The sequence below is a fragment of the Aythya marila genome (genome assembly GCF_965140915.1).
Source record: "Aythya marila genome assembly, chromosome: W".
NCBI lineage: Eukaryota > Metazoa > Chordata > Aves > Anseriformes > Anatidae > Aythya > Aythya marila.
In genome coordinates, this window is record NC_139081.1 from 1,192,668 (window position 1) to 1,206,890 (window position 14,223).

A 14,223-nucleotide genomic window follows, 5' to 3' on the forward strand; every position below is an offset into this window, starting at 1 on the left:
GAAGGGATTCAGGAGGGTTTTCCTAATCGGATGGGATTCAGGAGGGTTTTCCTAATCAGATGGGATTCAGGAGGGTTTTCCTTGTCCATCTCTTCGCAGCCCAACGCCCCTCCTGTTTTTTCCAGGTGGGAGCTGCGGCCGTGCTGCCTCGCTGCTGAGGTCTGCTGAGCCAAAAGGAGGAGGGCCGTAAGCTCAGGTGGCTTTTGAAACTGGCAAACATGAAAATCCTTCATTTGGGCTACTTTTCTTTCTCTCAGCAGTCTGCACCAGACTTTATGCCTGCCTCGTGAGCTGCAGCACAGCCATTAGGGGAAGCTGTGCCAGAGCAGTGCTAGGAGGAAAGCAGCACCAGAGGTGGCACCATGGGCTGACAGCTGGTGACAGGGCAACCCTAGGGCTTGCAGACCCATGTGCTTGTGTTCTTGTGCCTTGGATCTGGCTGAACGCTGACAGAAAAGTAGAAAGTTGGCTGTGGCCTTGGCTGCCACTGCACTACCTCAGCTCCCCCCGTGTGGGCAGCTCTCGGTGCCTCACGTCAGGGCCGTGGCTTCTGAGGAGGGCTTCTGGGGCCTCTGAGCCACCATGGCTGAGCCGTTTGGCTCTGCTTTCCCCAAAACTCTTGCTTTAGCCCCAGTTTCTCCGGGTGTGGGGTTGCTGCTGGTGCTGCCCCGTGTGGATCACATTTTGGGCAGGGCAGCGCTTCAGGCCCGGCCTGCACCCAGGGGCACGGGTGGCACCGCCGCAGCCGGGCCCGAGGGATGCCAGCGAGCATCTCGACATCCCACAGCCCTTTTGCTTGCCCTTTCCTAAAACCCTCTCTCAATTTTGGGACGAGGGGATCCCTGAAATCCCCTCCACAACGGCTGCGAGGTGCGGGCCGGGGGGCGCGGCTGCGCTCCGCTGCTGCCTTTTCTCTTCCCGTTCGCCGTGACCTGCGAACGGCGGCGTCGGCGCTCTGCCAATTTTGTGATCTGCTGCCTGCTTCAAAATGGAGGCAGGAAGGTATCCATTTTCATCAAGGAGATGACAGTGCTTCAGTCTTCCTGACCATCTGGAGAGAGGCACCTCCAGCGCAGGAACAAAACGCAGAGGAATAGCGCGAGCTATAGGGAGAGGGGGTGGAGAGGGAATAAACCACGCTCGAAATAATGAATTACGCTCAGCAGCCTGCACCAGCTTTTCCTTTTTTTGTGTGTGTGTGTGTCTGCTTTTCTTTTGTGTGTTGTTTCATGCTGTATTTTTTTATATTTTACTATTATTTGGTATTTTTTTTTTAAACGCCGTCCGGGTTGACCTAGGCACGAGCAAGGAACACAGCAGATATGTTATAAAAGGCAAGTCGCAGAACCCCTCCGGTGGATTAGCAAACAAACAAATGCAAGGCAAGCAGTCTGTTGGCACATGCACCAAGTTTATTGCACACACAAATACCGTCAGAGTCCGAGGGGAGGAGGGGTTTTCCCCCCGACGTGTACACACGCTGTGTTGGTGGTCCTGTGGCAGCCCAGGTTTCGAGCAGTCCCTTTCAAGCTTCCCTGGAAGGGGCTACGTCCATGGGAATTCAATATCCCAAGATGTGTTTGCAATTTTCGGCGTTCCCGATAAGGCTGCTCTTCTAAACCTCCATTTTCTTTTTTTTTTTTTTTTTTTAATTTTGGGAAATGAAGTATTTCGCTGGCTCGCGCTGCTTCCCTCTTTGTTTTTCAACGTGCTAAGTCCGTAGGCTTTCAGATGAGAAAATCGCTATTGTTTCAAGCCCTTGTTTATTTTAAGCTCCTCGGCGCTCTAGGAAGAACATATGTACATCTGCTGATTCGTTGTATTTACAGAAATAAAGAGTTTGACAAATACCTTGCAAATATCCTTGTTTAAAGCTGGGAAATGTCAGGCTGGAGTTTTCTTTTGAAGCTTCACATTTATTTCCCGGTCACACATATACCGAGGGTTTTGTGTTCCCGGAGAAGAATGATGTGGTGTTGCGAACTGATTTATACCCAGCGAGGTAAAAACTCAATATTTCTTCCCTGCTTCCTGCTAAAGGCACACTAAATTAGTCTTTTTTTCCGTAGGTTTATGCCCCGTCAGCAAGCACTGCCGACTACAATAGGGATTCACCAGGTTATCCATCCTCAAAACCAGCAGCCAGCACTTTTCCTAGCTCCTTCTTCATGCAAGGTAAGAGGCAGCTTTCAAAAAGCGAGCTGTTTTGCATATTTTGCCTCTGTTTGCATTTTGGCTCGCGTGTCGTCGGGCCCCACTGGCGTATCATCCCGTGGCCTGTAGCATTACCATGAAAATGAAGACCTGGAGGTCTTGGTCTGGCCATTGTGCCTCTGAACATCTCGCCTCGACCCCGCAGCGAAGCGGCGTGGTGAATAACTCGCCAGCTCCTTATCTCGGAGTTTCTTGAAGTTCGATGAATTTCTGCATAACTTCATAAATAAAACCCCTAGAGTTTGGCAAGATGGGCTGTGTAGAGGACAAGTGAATCTGTTTGATTCAGTAGGACCGCTGGGCTGAAGGACTTGCAGGGCATGGGGTTGGGTTTTGCTGCCTCTGTGTATACTGCCCAGTTTCCACCCATGAAAAAAAGTCGCTTTTGAGTCGAAAAAGAGGTGATTTTTTATTTTGTGGGTGGAAAACAGGACCCAGCTAAAGGTGCTGGGTGCTGCTCAGTGTCTCCAGGCTTCTGCTGGGACTTTTCCCATCCCTGGGGGTCCCTTGGTGGACAACGAGGATGGGAGGGACGAGGACGTCAGCAGCACTGTCCCTTTTGTCACCTCCTTTGGTGCAGAGATCTCCATCCAAACCAGCTCCTGAGCTGGCACGGACGGGCAGTGGCTGAAAAGAAAATGGTGCTTTTGGCTTCAGCATCAACAAATCCTGCCTAGAGAGCACCAGGAAGCTCCTCCCAGGTTATAAAAGCTGGAGGTTAATAGGTTTCTAGTGCCATCAAATATTTACCCTTTGTAGTGCTGAGCCATTCTGCCTTTTGAAGTGATACCTTCTCCCCGATTTGCATGGAAGACATAAATCTGCCTTAAGAGACTGTTCAAACAGCGAGGGGAAGGTGATGCTGGAAGTGCCGCCGTTGCCTGGGTGTTTGAAGTGTAGAAAGGAGGCAGGGTTGTAGGTGAGACATCATCATTTTTTATTAGACCAACTCCTGGAGTTTGAAAGAGCAGGCAGCTCCTCCAGCCCACGTGCCTGTCTTTGAGGTCTGCTGCTCGTTAGGGAAAAGTTATCTCTTTCTTTTTATTATTATTTTTTTAAGGCTTTGGCGTTCTTCCAGCCGAAAATAATTTTCGTTGCGTTATTGCAATTCCATTTCAGCACGGCGAGCTAAAGGCGAAACGTGCAGCTCGCTCTCCCCTCGGATAAAATTTGGGGAGCCCCCTTTTTGTAAGCAATAAAACAACTCCGACAGCTTTTTGGGTGTGGAAACATTCAGAGATCGGGACATATCTCAGCATTTATCGAGCTGAGGCTTCTCCAAAGCTCGTTAGCCCATCCTGAGTGTTTCATTTCAAAGGTCGGATTTCTGCCTGCTGGGGTTGGTTATAGGTGATGTGATGCTTTCGAGCCTGCAGCAGGATGAACCGGGGGGGTGGTTCGGAGGATTTGCAGCCTTGGGACATCCACATCCGTGTCCTCCTCTCTCTTGCAGATGGCCATCACAGCAGCGACCCGTGGAGCTCCTCCAGCGGGATGAACCAGCCCGGCTACGGGGGCATGCTGGGCAACTCTTCCCACCTCCCCCAGTCCAGCAGCTACTGCAGCCTGCACCCCCACGACCGCTTGGTAAGGGACAGGGACACGGGGCCAGGGAAACCGGGGTGGGCAGCACATTTCTGCCAAGGCATCATCTTGGCACTTAGTTCCCTTGCACAGTTTTCCCAGCCTGTGCCGTACCCATTTCCACCGCCAGCCCTGATGGGTCACAGCTCCTTCACCCATCCCAACCCCTCCTGGCGCAACAGGGAAGAGAAAAGAGCAGAAAAAGCCACTGCGTGGGCTGGTGCTGAGCCCACACGGCGAGGCAAAGCGGCCTGGGCTTTGATTTCTGGCAGGCGCCGTCCTTTGCCGGTCACAGGTAGCCATCCAGCAGTCATTTGCTGGTTGCAAAAAGGGATTTTTTCTCATTTTCTCCGGTACATCCTGATCTCTCACACGAGGAAGTTGCTGGGACTGATTCCATCTATTGTATTGGAATAGAACAAAATTGGAATTAAATCTGATTTGAGTGCAGCTTAGTGGATATTCTCCTAATATCACGGCTGAATTGGATATGTAGAAACGACGCTGGGTTGCATCAATCCAGCCCTTCGTTTTGCTCGTGTTTTTAAGTAAAGGAGGAGATAAACAAATGAACAGGCTGCTGAAGTGAAGCCCTTTTTCCTCAAAACGCACAAAACATTTTGTTTTTTTGATCTATACCTGTGCTTTTCGCTCCTGAAGACCATTAAAAAGGAAGAGCAGAGAGCACTGGTTTTAGGTGAGAAGCCTGTGCCTAGGAGAAACATCGCTTTAGGAATAAGGAGAAACAAACTTCACTGTTACAAACTGAAAATGAATTTGCAAAACAAATCTTTAAAGTCTCACGTTTAATGAGGGTAGCACGCTGCCATGCAAAATGAATAGGAAGGCAAAAGCAAAAGGGATTGCCTCAAAAACTGCTTAATCATGTCCTTCTCAAAAGCATAATTAAGGCACTAAGCAAACTTAATGTTGCTCTGAAGTGACAGGCATCTATTACAAAAATGGAGCATAACTTTTAAAACCCAATTTCGTCTAATTTGGTATCTACACCGGTGCTCATCCATCAGAATTAGGTAGCTTTTCCATGCTACCAGCTCGGGATTCAGGTCAGAGAGCCGAGTACCTTGGCTGGGCAAGTCTGCAAACGTTCTTGCATTTCTTTTAAGTCTGCCTTGATTCTGAATTTCTTGCTTTTGTAACACGTTGGGGGGTTATGAAGACTTAGAATATTTCTACAGTGTAAAATGAGAATAGATATTCCACCTATAGTCCCCAAAATGTTGTTTTTTTTTTAATAGATACTCTTATTTTTCCTAAATTTCAGAGACAGGGAGGACCCAGCTCCCTCACTGATGCCAGTCTGAGTTGTAGGTGCTCGGTGCTGGCAAAGCTCCTGTTAATCATCCATTCTGGGCATCTGGACGGGCCAAATCTTCCAATCTTCTAAGAAAAAATCTTCTAAGAAAAGCCCAGGGAGGAAATTTTGGATGGTTTCAGTTCAATTCCCTGCAAATGTCCTTAACTTTTCGGTGACCTGTAGGGAAACTGCAAAAAGAAGATAGAAAAGCTGTTATTACTCTTATTTTCTCAGACACATCAGTGATTTTCAAGATGCTGTGAGTAAAGGGAACAGGTCCTGGCTAGGCTATGTCCAGATCCCATGTTTCTCCTGAAATACTTAGCGATAGCATTTGGATGTCTTCCCCTGAGAAACCAAAGGAAACGGAGTTTCCCCAGCAGTTACATCCCCTCCTCTGTGGATATTTATGCATGGCAGGTTGGGATGTGCTGCCTCTTCTCCAAAAGCTGTCAAATTGAGGTAGAAAAACACCCTCCCCCCGTAGCCTCGTGGCTTTTCTTGGTTGGGTGAAGCACAGCAGCACCTGGAATTGGAGCAGCACGAGCAGCCTGCTGCCCTTTGTGTTCTCAGTCCTTAAAATATTGCAAATATTGAAAATATTTCCTTTGTTTTTTTGCCTCCTCTTCGGCACAGAGCTACCCATCACACTCCTCAGCAGACATCAACTCCAGTCTTCCTCCGATGTCCACCTTCCACCGCAGCGGCACGAATCATTACAGCGCCTCGTCGTGCACGCCGCCGGCCAACGGGACCGACAGCATCATGGGTGAGTGCGGGCGGGCGCTGCGCCTGCTGCCCGGGGCTTCCCCGCTCTCTCCTGCCTCTTTTTTCTGCTCCAGGGCACTGTGCTGGTGCCAGAGAGCCCAAATCAAAGATAGCGAGTCCAAGAGGCTCAGGGAGGTAGCAGGATGTTCCTGGAAATAAACACATCCTCAGTGACCTCGCCCTCCTTTGCGCATAGATCCGAACGCTTTTTTTTGGTGAAATGAGGATTGCAGCCAAGTGTTTGCTTCAAAAACAGTGCAGAAGATGGTCTGGTACCCCCGCTGCCTGCTCTGGCTGGTTTTGAAGCCTGGTTTTGCTGCCCTTAGTGATCTACTTGCCTGCAGCAGCTCGGGAGCACCTGGTGATGCACCTTGTGGTCATCCCCTTGGGTGTTTTCCCCATTTCCCCGCGGCGTGGGGGACGTGGAGGTGGCAGCGTGTCCCTGCAGCGGGGACAGCCCCCGCTGACATCGCTCTGCAAAATCCAAGAGCGTGCATTTGTGTACTTTCCTAAAGAGTTGGCAAACACCGGGCCAGGCTTCAATACAGGAACTAAAAAATAAAAAAAAATAGTGCTTTGCCTGTATCTCAAAGAACAAATAAAGCTAATGAAATAATTGGTAAATAGGGAACACATCGCTGGACACATGTTTCGGATTACACACATGATTCCGGATTGAATGACGGGGAGCAGGACTAATGCAGCAAGAATGGAGGGTGGGTTCAACCATTAACACATGGGCATCAGATTTTTCAAGGGCTCTGAACAAAGCAAAAACTAAATACGGTCTCTTCTTAATTTGTCACTGTCTGAGAAAAAGGGATCCCGTTTCAGGGTAGTGTTTCCGCGCTCAATCTTGCCATTCCATTGAGAGTTCTTCCTTTACAACGTAGCTGCTGCTTCTGTGGGCACGACAGGCAGAAATCACTCTCGGTTTTGCCCTCAAAAGAGGCCTAATAGAGGCAAACTTAATTCTGCCATTTCACAGCCGCGATGCAGGCGCCTTACAGATAACAGAAAAAGATTTCGCAGAGGGACACAAGCAGGCAGGAGTGAGAATCCCGTCTCCTGTCCATGTGCCTCAGTGCCTGAATAAATAAATATTCAGTGCCCGTGTAAAAAAATTCCTCCAGACTTCCATCTGGATCCCTCTCCTGAAAAGCAAAGCCAGAAGAGCAAGGTGAACGTGCCCCGCAGGCTGCGTGCGTGCTGGCCTTCCCCTGGGTGCCCTGGGAGCCAGCTTCTTCCACGAGGCTGCGCGATGGCATCGACGGGAAGCAGTGGGTAGTGTTATGCAAAGCGTTGGCTCTCGTTTTCAAAGGTCTGAAGCAGTGCAAGGTTTCAGCAACCAGTCACTGAGCGGGGCTCGCCGAGCGTATGCTGAAGGCGCTCGGTCGTAGCCATCTGATGCCCGCATTAATCCTGCGCGCTGCTTTCAGCCCTAATGACGTGTTGTTTGCATGACATTATGCACTGTGACATGCAGCTTTTCCAGGAGAAACATTATGTGCATTTCCCCTTGAGGCACTGGTTTCACAGTAATTTTATTACTCGAGCAGTCGCAGCGTACCGCGCTGCCTATTTTACAAGAACGCCGAGCTTCCAGTTACACGAGGGTGGCGAGCGGTCGCGCAGCCTAAGAAGGATGTGACTTCGACCCAGCAATGTCAGCTCCCCATGATTTGGGAAGATCATCAGCTGTGAACGCCGAGACGGTGCAAGTTTTTCCACTCCTCTTTACATAGACACATCATTCCCAGCCCTCTCAGAAAGCCCCATGCCAGCAGAACAGCCTGAGTTTGTGCTGGAGTTGATCCTATAAAAAATCAGGTGAAATTCTCTCCGGGAAGGCTGCAGCCGATCTGTTACACTAGATACTTTGCTCGATATAATTCCCCTCGTTGAGATACAGATCCCTGGGAGTTTATTCAATAAGCTTAAGATTTACAATCCGAGTCCCACCAGAAGGATGGGAAGAGGCTGTGCTCCATCATCCTGTCCGCTCGCCTTCCAGCGCAGAACTGCTCCTCGCAGAAACACGCTGAGAAAGTTTTAGGAGATGAAGGAGAACAAGAAAAGGCGCTCTGCAGCGTCGTTAGAAGCGATCCATCAAAGGCTGCAGTCCTTTCACGCTGCCTTCGGTACATGAAGAGCTCGGTGAGTGGGGGAACAGCTCCCAGGGAACGCTGACAGCTCAAGTCCTGCCGTGCAGTCCCATTCCCGAGCTACCTTCGACGTGGCTTCCCCCCTGAAAACTCTTGGCTCTGCAATGTTGTGTATTTACCCATTCGTTTATTGTTCTTCGGTGTTTTTTTTCTCATGGGGAAGTCAGATTTGATGTCTGGGGGCTCTTTGAACTCACCAAACTTTGCTTTCAGTATTGCTGTGATGTTCTGCACCTTCTTCGCTCCAGCGCTAGGTCAGTCCAAGTTGTAATCTGCAGTAAAAGCTAGGGAAATTTGTCTTTGAGTTGCTTGAGAGCTCTTAGAAATGTCACTTCATTCTTCTTTCTTTTTCTTTTTCTTGATTCATTTTAAAGCCTTTACATTGACACCTCAGTTGGAGCCAATTTTTCTGACTAATCCCTTTTAAAACACCATCCATCCCGTGGACGAAGCTGATGAAAATAATCAGTTCAGCATTTCTTCTGGGACCTTTTTTTTTTTCCTCTTACATCCTGCTATTGCATCATCATCTGAGGAGCTTGAGAAAGTGCTTCAATATTAGCTTCCAAGCCACGAAAATAGTTCTTTTAAGGTATTTTTGGCCCCATCCGAATACACTCCCTGGCTTTTTCCTAGGAATTTTCTTCCCTTCAGCGTGCTGCTCGGGGCACCAGCAGTGCGGAGCCGAGGGAAGCATCCCAGTTATTTCAACGTGCCCCACGTTGTGCAAGCCGAAGCTGTCAGCTCGGCCCCCACGGCGTCGGCGGCTGTGTTTAAATAGCGTTTCCGTGCAGCTAAAAGGACGGGCCAACAACTGGGAGATATTAATAGAAACCCTCGCTTATATCCCGTAGCCATCCGCTGCGTGAAGCAGCGCTGGGTGTCACTTCTCTCATACACTCGACATCCATTTTCTCTGCTTAGTCCCACGTCCCGGGATGATTTTTGGTGCTGTCGCCTCTGAAACAGTTGGGCTCTTGCAGTGGACAGTGCTTGCTCTTCTTAATTGTTATTATTTTTTCTGTCATTCCTTCAAATGCGGAGTTTTCTTAATCACCTACAGGTTTCAGTCATGTCTCTTTTAGTACCAGAAATTATGTTTTTTAACTAAATTATGTTTTTTTAACTAAAAAACATAATTTCTGCGTAAAGCAGTAAAAAATAAACCCCTACAAGTTAAGTTAGCTATATTACACCTTTTTTATACACCTCAAGGTTAGCTATATTGAAACAATCCTGGGTATCTGGGGGAGATGAAGACTTCTACAAGATCTCTGGTTATGTCCAGCTTGGTCTTCCCCACAGAAGGTTCCTCGGCTCCTTTCCTTTGCCCGTTTTCTCCATCAAAGCATCCGTGAAGTCTTTGAGGAAAAGCCAAATATTTGGTATATCCAAGGAATTCCTTTGTTTTTGACAGCAGCCAAGAGGCGAGGTGGCCTCTTAGCTGCAGTCCCTGCGCCTCCCTTCTCCCGCAGGAGCGGTACAGCTCATCTCATTAGGAGCAAGCAGCCTTCAGACAGACAAATGGAGGACTTAATTTTAGAATAATGCAGTTAGGGTCGCTTAGAAAAAGGAAAAAACAAGGCATGATTTACATTTCGATTCACAGTTCACTTTAGAGCGAAGTAACTGGATTTCTGGACATCTGCCTGGTTGCCAAACCTGTAGGTTGTGATTTACAACATTAAATTAGCTTGATGAGTTGGATCTCTAACCGAGGCCATGTATTCTTGCTGGTGCGCTTTCGCATTTCTGTGTTAGCATTTGGGGCTGTAATAACTTCATACTTGCCCTGGCAGCTCGGCGGAGTGAATCCTAAAACTTTAGATATCGTGATTTCAAACTGAGATGAAACTACAAATGGGCTATCACTGCCATGTAAGCATATTTCCAAGTGTACAATAGTGAAAATAAAAGTGCAAATAAGAATGTAATGTGTAAATTTATGGAAAAGAGGTGAAAGAGGTAGGGACACATCATCCTCAGGGCTTCTTTAGGTGATTCTGTTGTAGGAGAAATGCTGAAACAGGGTTTTATGCAGTCAAATTAAATGTGTAGGTATTACATTTGGGCAGGGCGGAGGATCAGTAACAGCTGGCCCCGGGTGCAAGGTCCCCAAAAGCCAGATTTCCCTACAGATTTCCCAACCCCCGTGGAGCTGCAGCATCGACAGGCAGATATACACACACAAGCGCATCCCTTCAGTAAAAAAGTTGCAGAATCGGTCACTCAGGAGGTACAAAACACGAAGCTTGAAGGCTGGCATTAATTGGGATGCCAGATACCAGCCCGGCCTTTCCATGGGTGGTGACTGGCTGCTTGCTTCTCATTTTCTCTTCGCCTGACTCCCAGTCTGTGGGGCCCGAAGCAGGAGTATTGATCACGCCCAGCAGTCACTCAGAGCGGTGCTTTTCCTTTATAAATGGCCCCAGAGATGCTGAAGCCGCTGCAACTTTCCGCCCTCGTTTTTCTTGCCTGCAATTTCCCCCGTGAACGGAGACGTTTCAGTCCTACCCCTCGAGGGTGAGGAATTGGTGGACGGTTACGCCGCGATTTTTCTTCCCCTCAATTGCTTCTCTGAAAGGTGCAATCCTATCGCTTGAGAGATGGTAAAAAAAAAAAAAAAAATCATTTAATTAAAGGTTCGCGCGGCGGTTTAAGTACAGTCAGAAGGAGCGCTTTGGAGGAGTCTGTGGAAATTAATAACGCCTTTAAAACATGCTTTGAAACGTGTACAAAGGACTAGGGTCACCGAGTGAATGGGGAGCAAACAAAACCCCGGGTAGCTGCTTATTACCAGCACTTTGTCCTTCCCGTGCGCCGAGCGAGGCTGGGGCTGCGTGGAGGAGCAGTAAGCGATCGTGTAATTAATGCCTGGCTCGCGGTACAGACGCAGAAGAGAGAAATTAGGCTCCACTGGCAGACTGAATTCTGGCATCCCCGGCTCTGGGGAGTTTATCTCTGCCGCCTTTGCTCCTGATGGTTTCGATGTGGAACATTGCCCTGATGTCTAAGTTTTGGGAGAGAAAAGCCTTGCTGGAGCTAAGGTCGAAGAGCCCAGAGCACAGGCACCGAGGCTGAGCACACCCAAGCCAGGTCTTTAGCGTTAGGAACTTGCACAGTGTCCGTGCCTTTGAGCATCTTCGCTGAGCAACCTTTTATTTAGGGAAATGAAGCCATATGGCCCAGCACTGTCAAATACTCGATGCATTTTTTATAAAAGCAACATCCCGAGTTTATGTTTTATCTGAAAAAATGCCGCGTGAATGTGTTTGATATCTACCTTAGCAAACAAATTAATGGCAATTAAAGATTAATTTGATGTAATTAGCATTAAAATGCAATTAAATTATGAGTAAGTGGACCAGGAATAGAAACGGATGATGTCTTTCTGTCTGTTTTTACATTGAGTCTTTTGTTTTTCAGCAAACAGAGGAAGTGGGGCGGCAGGCAGCTCGCAGACTGGTGATGCGCTGGGGAAAGCACTTGCCTCTGTAAGGAAATATTTACTTTGGAATACACGTTTACCATTTGCGAAGTGTGAGCTTTAATCAGAATTGGACGCCTGGAGTTTGAGAAGATGAGCAGCAAAAGAGGAGAGACCTGGTCTCAGAGGTCACCCACTGGGAGTCACTGCCAACTGAGATATTACCAGTGCAAAACAGTGTTTACAAAGTCCTAGAATGAATTTTATGCTAGACTAGAAATGGAAAGAGTGGAAACCTTGGCCTGTTCCCATTCACTGGGTGACAATGAGCTGTGTCTTTCAGTCTTTCTCACACGTCATTTACTCGGGCAAGGGAGGTCTGAACAGAAATCGGCAGCAGGATTGATTACTTCTGTGCTACCGAGCGATCTGCAAACAGGATTCGCTCTAAATTTCCTTTGCCTTCAGCTTTTCTCTTTTTCACGGCAGTTTCCACCTATTGAGTTGCCGTGGTTGCTGTTAAAGTCAGGAGTTACCAGCTCTTACCGGGGTAACCGGGGCACGGCAGTTTTCCAGCTCGAGCAGAAGGAAACGCTGCCGTGCCTCGGGGTTTGGTAATTGTTGGCACGGACTGACTGTTAATAAGGACCACGATAGTTATTTTCTGGGCAGAGTGGGTTCCATTGAGTTCTCATGAGAGCTAATTTTTTTTCTCGCATATTCTTCGATGCCTCATTGAAAAGACGAAAAGTCAGACTCCAAGATTGCCTGAACTAACTGATACAGTACAGAATCCACTTTGAAGTGGTGCCCTGACCAATGGCACGGATGGCGAGCGGTGCGTGGCCCCAGGGACACCGCGGGGCGGTGGCACCCTCGCCGGGCACGGGGCAGGCAGGGGCTTTCTCGCTGGAGCAGCGGCCGAGTAGCTGGAGTTTGCTGCTGCAGATTCCCCGCTGTGCCAGGGCGACGTGCTCCGTGCCCTTTGCTTTATTTTGGCCGTTAAGGGATTTCAGCCGAACAAAAAAGCAATTTTCAGGCTTGCTCGAAGGCCTGTCAATGCCAGTCAATTCGTAAAGTAGTCTATACAATGAAAATGTGTACATCGACCGTGGCAGATCTGTGTGACAATCAGAAACCATCGCTTAATTGGCTAGTGTCTGTTCCCAGCAAAAGGGGTCTGTTGTCTAGCTTCCTGCATCTAATACAGTTTTGTCTTTATAGAAATATTAATATTTGAATAAGAGGCTTTTTAACCTGTCCTGCTTTCATTTAAATGAACTGAATGCATAAGAATTCCATATTTCTTTCTGCATCAGTTTGTGATGGCTTTAGATTAATTCTGTATCATCTTTTAAAGATCTATTCTCCAGATCACACCAACAACAGCTTTTCATCAAATCCTTCAACTCCTGTTGGTTCTCCCCCTTCTCTCTCAGGTATTGTTGTTACAATTCTATTTTACTGAACGTTTCAACGTATTTTTGGTAGGAGATGCCTAAATGAGCTCCTACGGTACTGGGTGTGCGACGTGCATCCAGCCAGCAGCACCGGGCCAGTGCTTTACCCACGTGCAGCACACGCAGGTGGCCGGTGGTCCCCCAGAGACGAGCAGAGTTTTCCCAAATGCTGCAGTGCCAGCGCAGAGAGAAGGTTGTGGCAGCTCGTAGGTGGATGCCTGTGCAGTAAAGCAGGATTTTTATGCATCCTTATTGAATTTCCAGCAGTGCCCTCGGGGTCTTGTGGCCGGTGCCTTGTGCACGGAGCCTGTCCTGTGCCATGGCCGTGCCCCCGTGGCAGCCTCGCCCCGGGGCCAAGAGCATCTCCTTGGACATTCCCCCATCCCCTCCTGGGGCTAAAGCAAATGCTGGCTGGAGTTTGATCCATAAAACGTGTCTCTGGACAAACCGAGCCCCCACGAATCCCATTGATTTATTTTATACGCTGTTTATAAAGCTGACATATTTCAACTAAACCCACTCATATTAATAAAAGCCTAAGCTTGAAAAGATCCAGAGGCCCAGGGTAGTTCTCATGAGCATCGGGAGTTTTAAATATGTATCTGAATCTAATTCAGATTTCATAAACCCTGAGACTTTTCGGCTAGAGCAGTAGGCTTCTCCTCCCATGCACCCACGCTAACGCCTTGGAGAAGACCTCTTGGCTTTCCACCCTGTCTTTGTGACGAGGTCTTTATCACAAGCAGCTAAAGCCTCCAGTCCCCTTTCCATATGGGCCCTGCCTCGTGTTCAGGCCATCCTAAAAGGCAGCCGAGGCTGTGTGGGGTAGTGCTGGTGAGAGTTGTGCTCCTTCTCCATGGGGTACGAGCACCACAGCAGGCACCTCCCGTGCTGCCTTAAAATGGCGGCGCCGCCTCAGAGGCCTGGGCCTAACCTGTCCCCACAGTGATGGCACCTCTGGGGAAGAAGGGGTGGCAGGGAAGCTCGTGTCAGGTGGCAGTGTCTAAAGGAAGGAGAAGGGAGCTAGGTGATGGCCCGGCCTCTGGAGGCGGGGGACCATGAGGAGGGGTAGGAAGACACCACGTCCACCTCCATCCCACTCACCTGCTCTGAAGGAGCGTTAACATCGGGGTACAATTCAGTCAGCAAAAGCCCCTACCTCCCTCAAAACCACCCCTGGCAGGACTGCCTGCCCTGTCGCAGCCTTGGGGCTTCAGAAAACCCTTTTCTGCCCTTTTTTTTTTGGCCTGAAATCACCCCCGAGGTGTTAAGCGACACCCCGGCACT

The 14,223-nt window shown here is 48.8% G+C and overlaps 1 protein-coding gene across 15 annotated transcripts in view; it reads left to right on the forward strand.

The window, feature by feature from the left end:
- LOC309889424 (transcription factor 4-like) overlaps positions 1-14,223 on the forward strand; it is a 177,652-nt gene that overhangs the window by 141,885 nt on the left and 21,544 nt on the right. For 14 of the 15 annotated variants that reach the window (XM_082782257.1, XM_082782246.1, XM_082782256.1 and 11 more), the window contains 5 exons: positions 2,070-2,175; positions 3,668-3,801; positions 5,753-5,885; positions 11,476-11,543; positions 12,837-12,915. In XM_082782257.1, coding sequence (XP_082638383.1) covers positions 2,070-2,175; positions 3,668-3,801; positions 5,753-5,885; positions 11,476-11,543; positions 12,837-12,915 — 520 coding nt within the window. The remainder of the gene's footprint in view (positions 1-2,069; positions 2,176-3,667; positions 3,802-5,752; positions 5,886-11,475; positions 11,544-12,836; positions 12,916-14,223) is intronic. The other variant, XM_082782247.1, reaches the window with a different exon arrangement.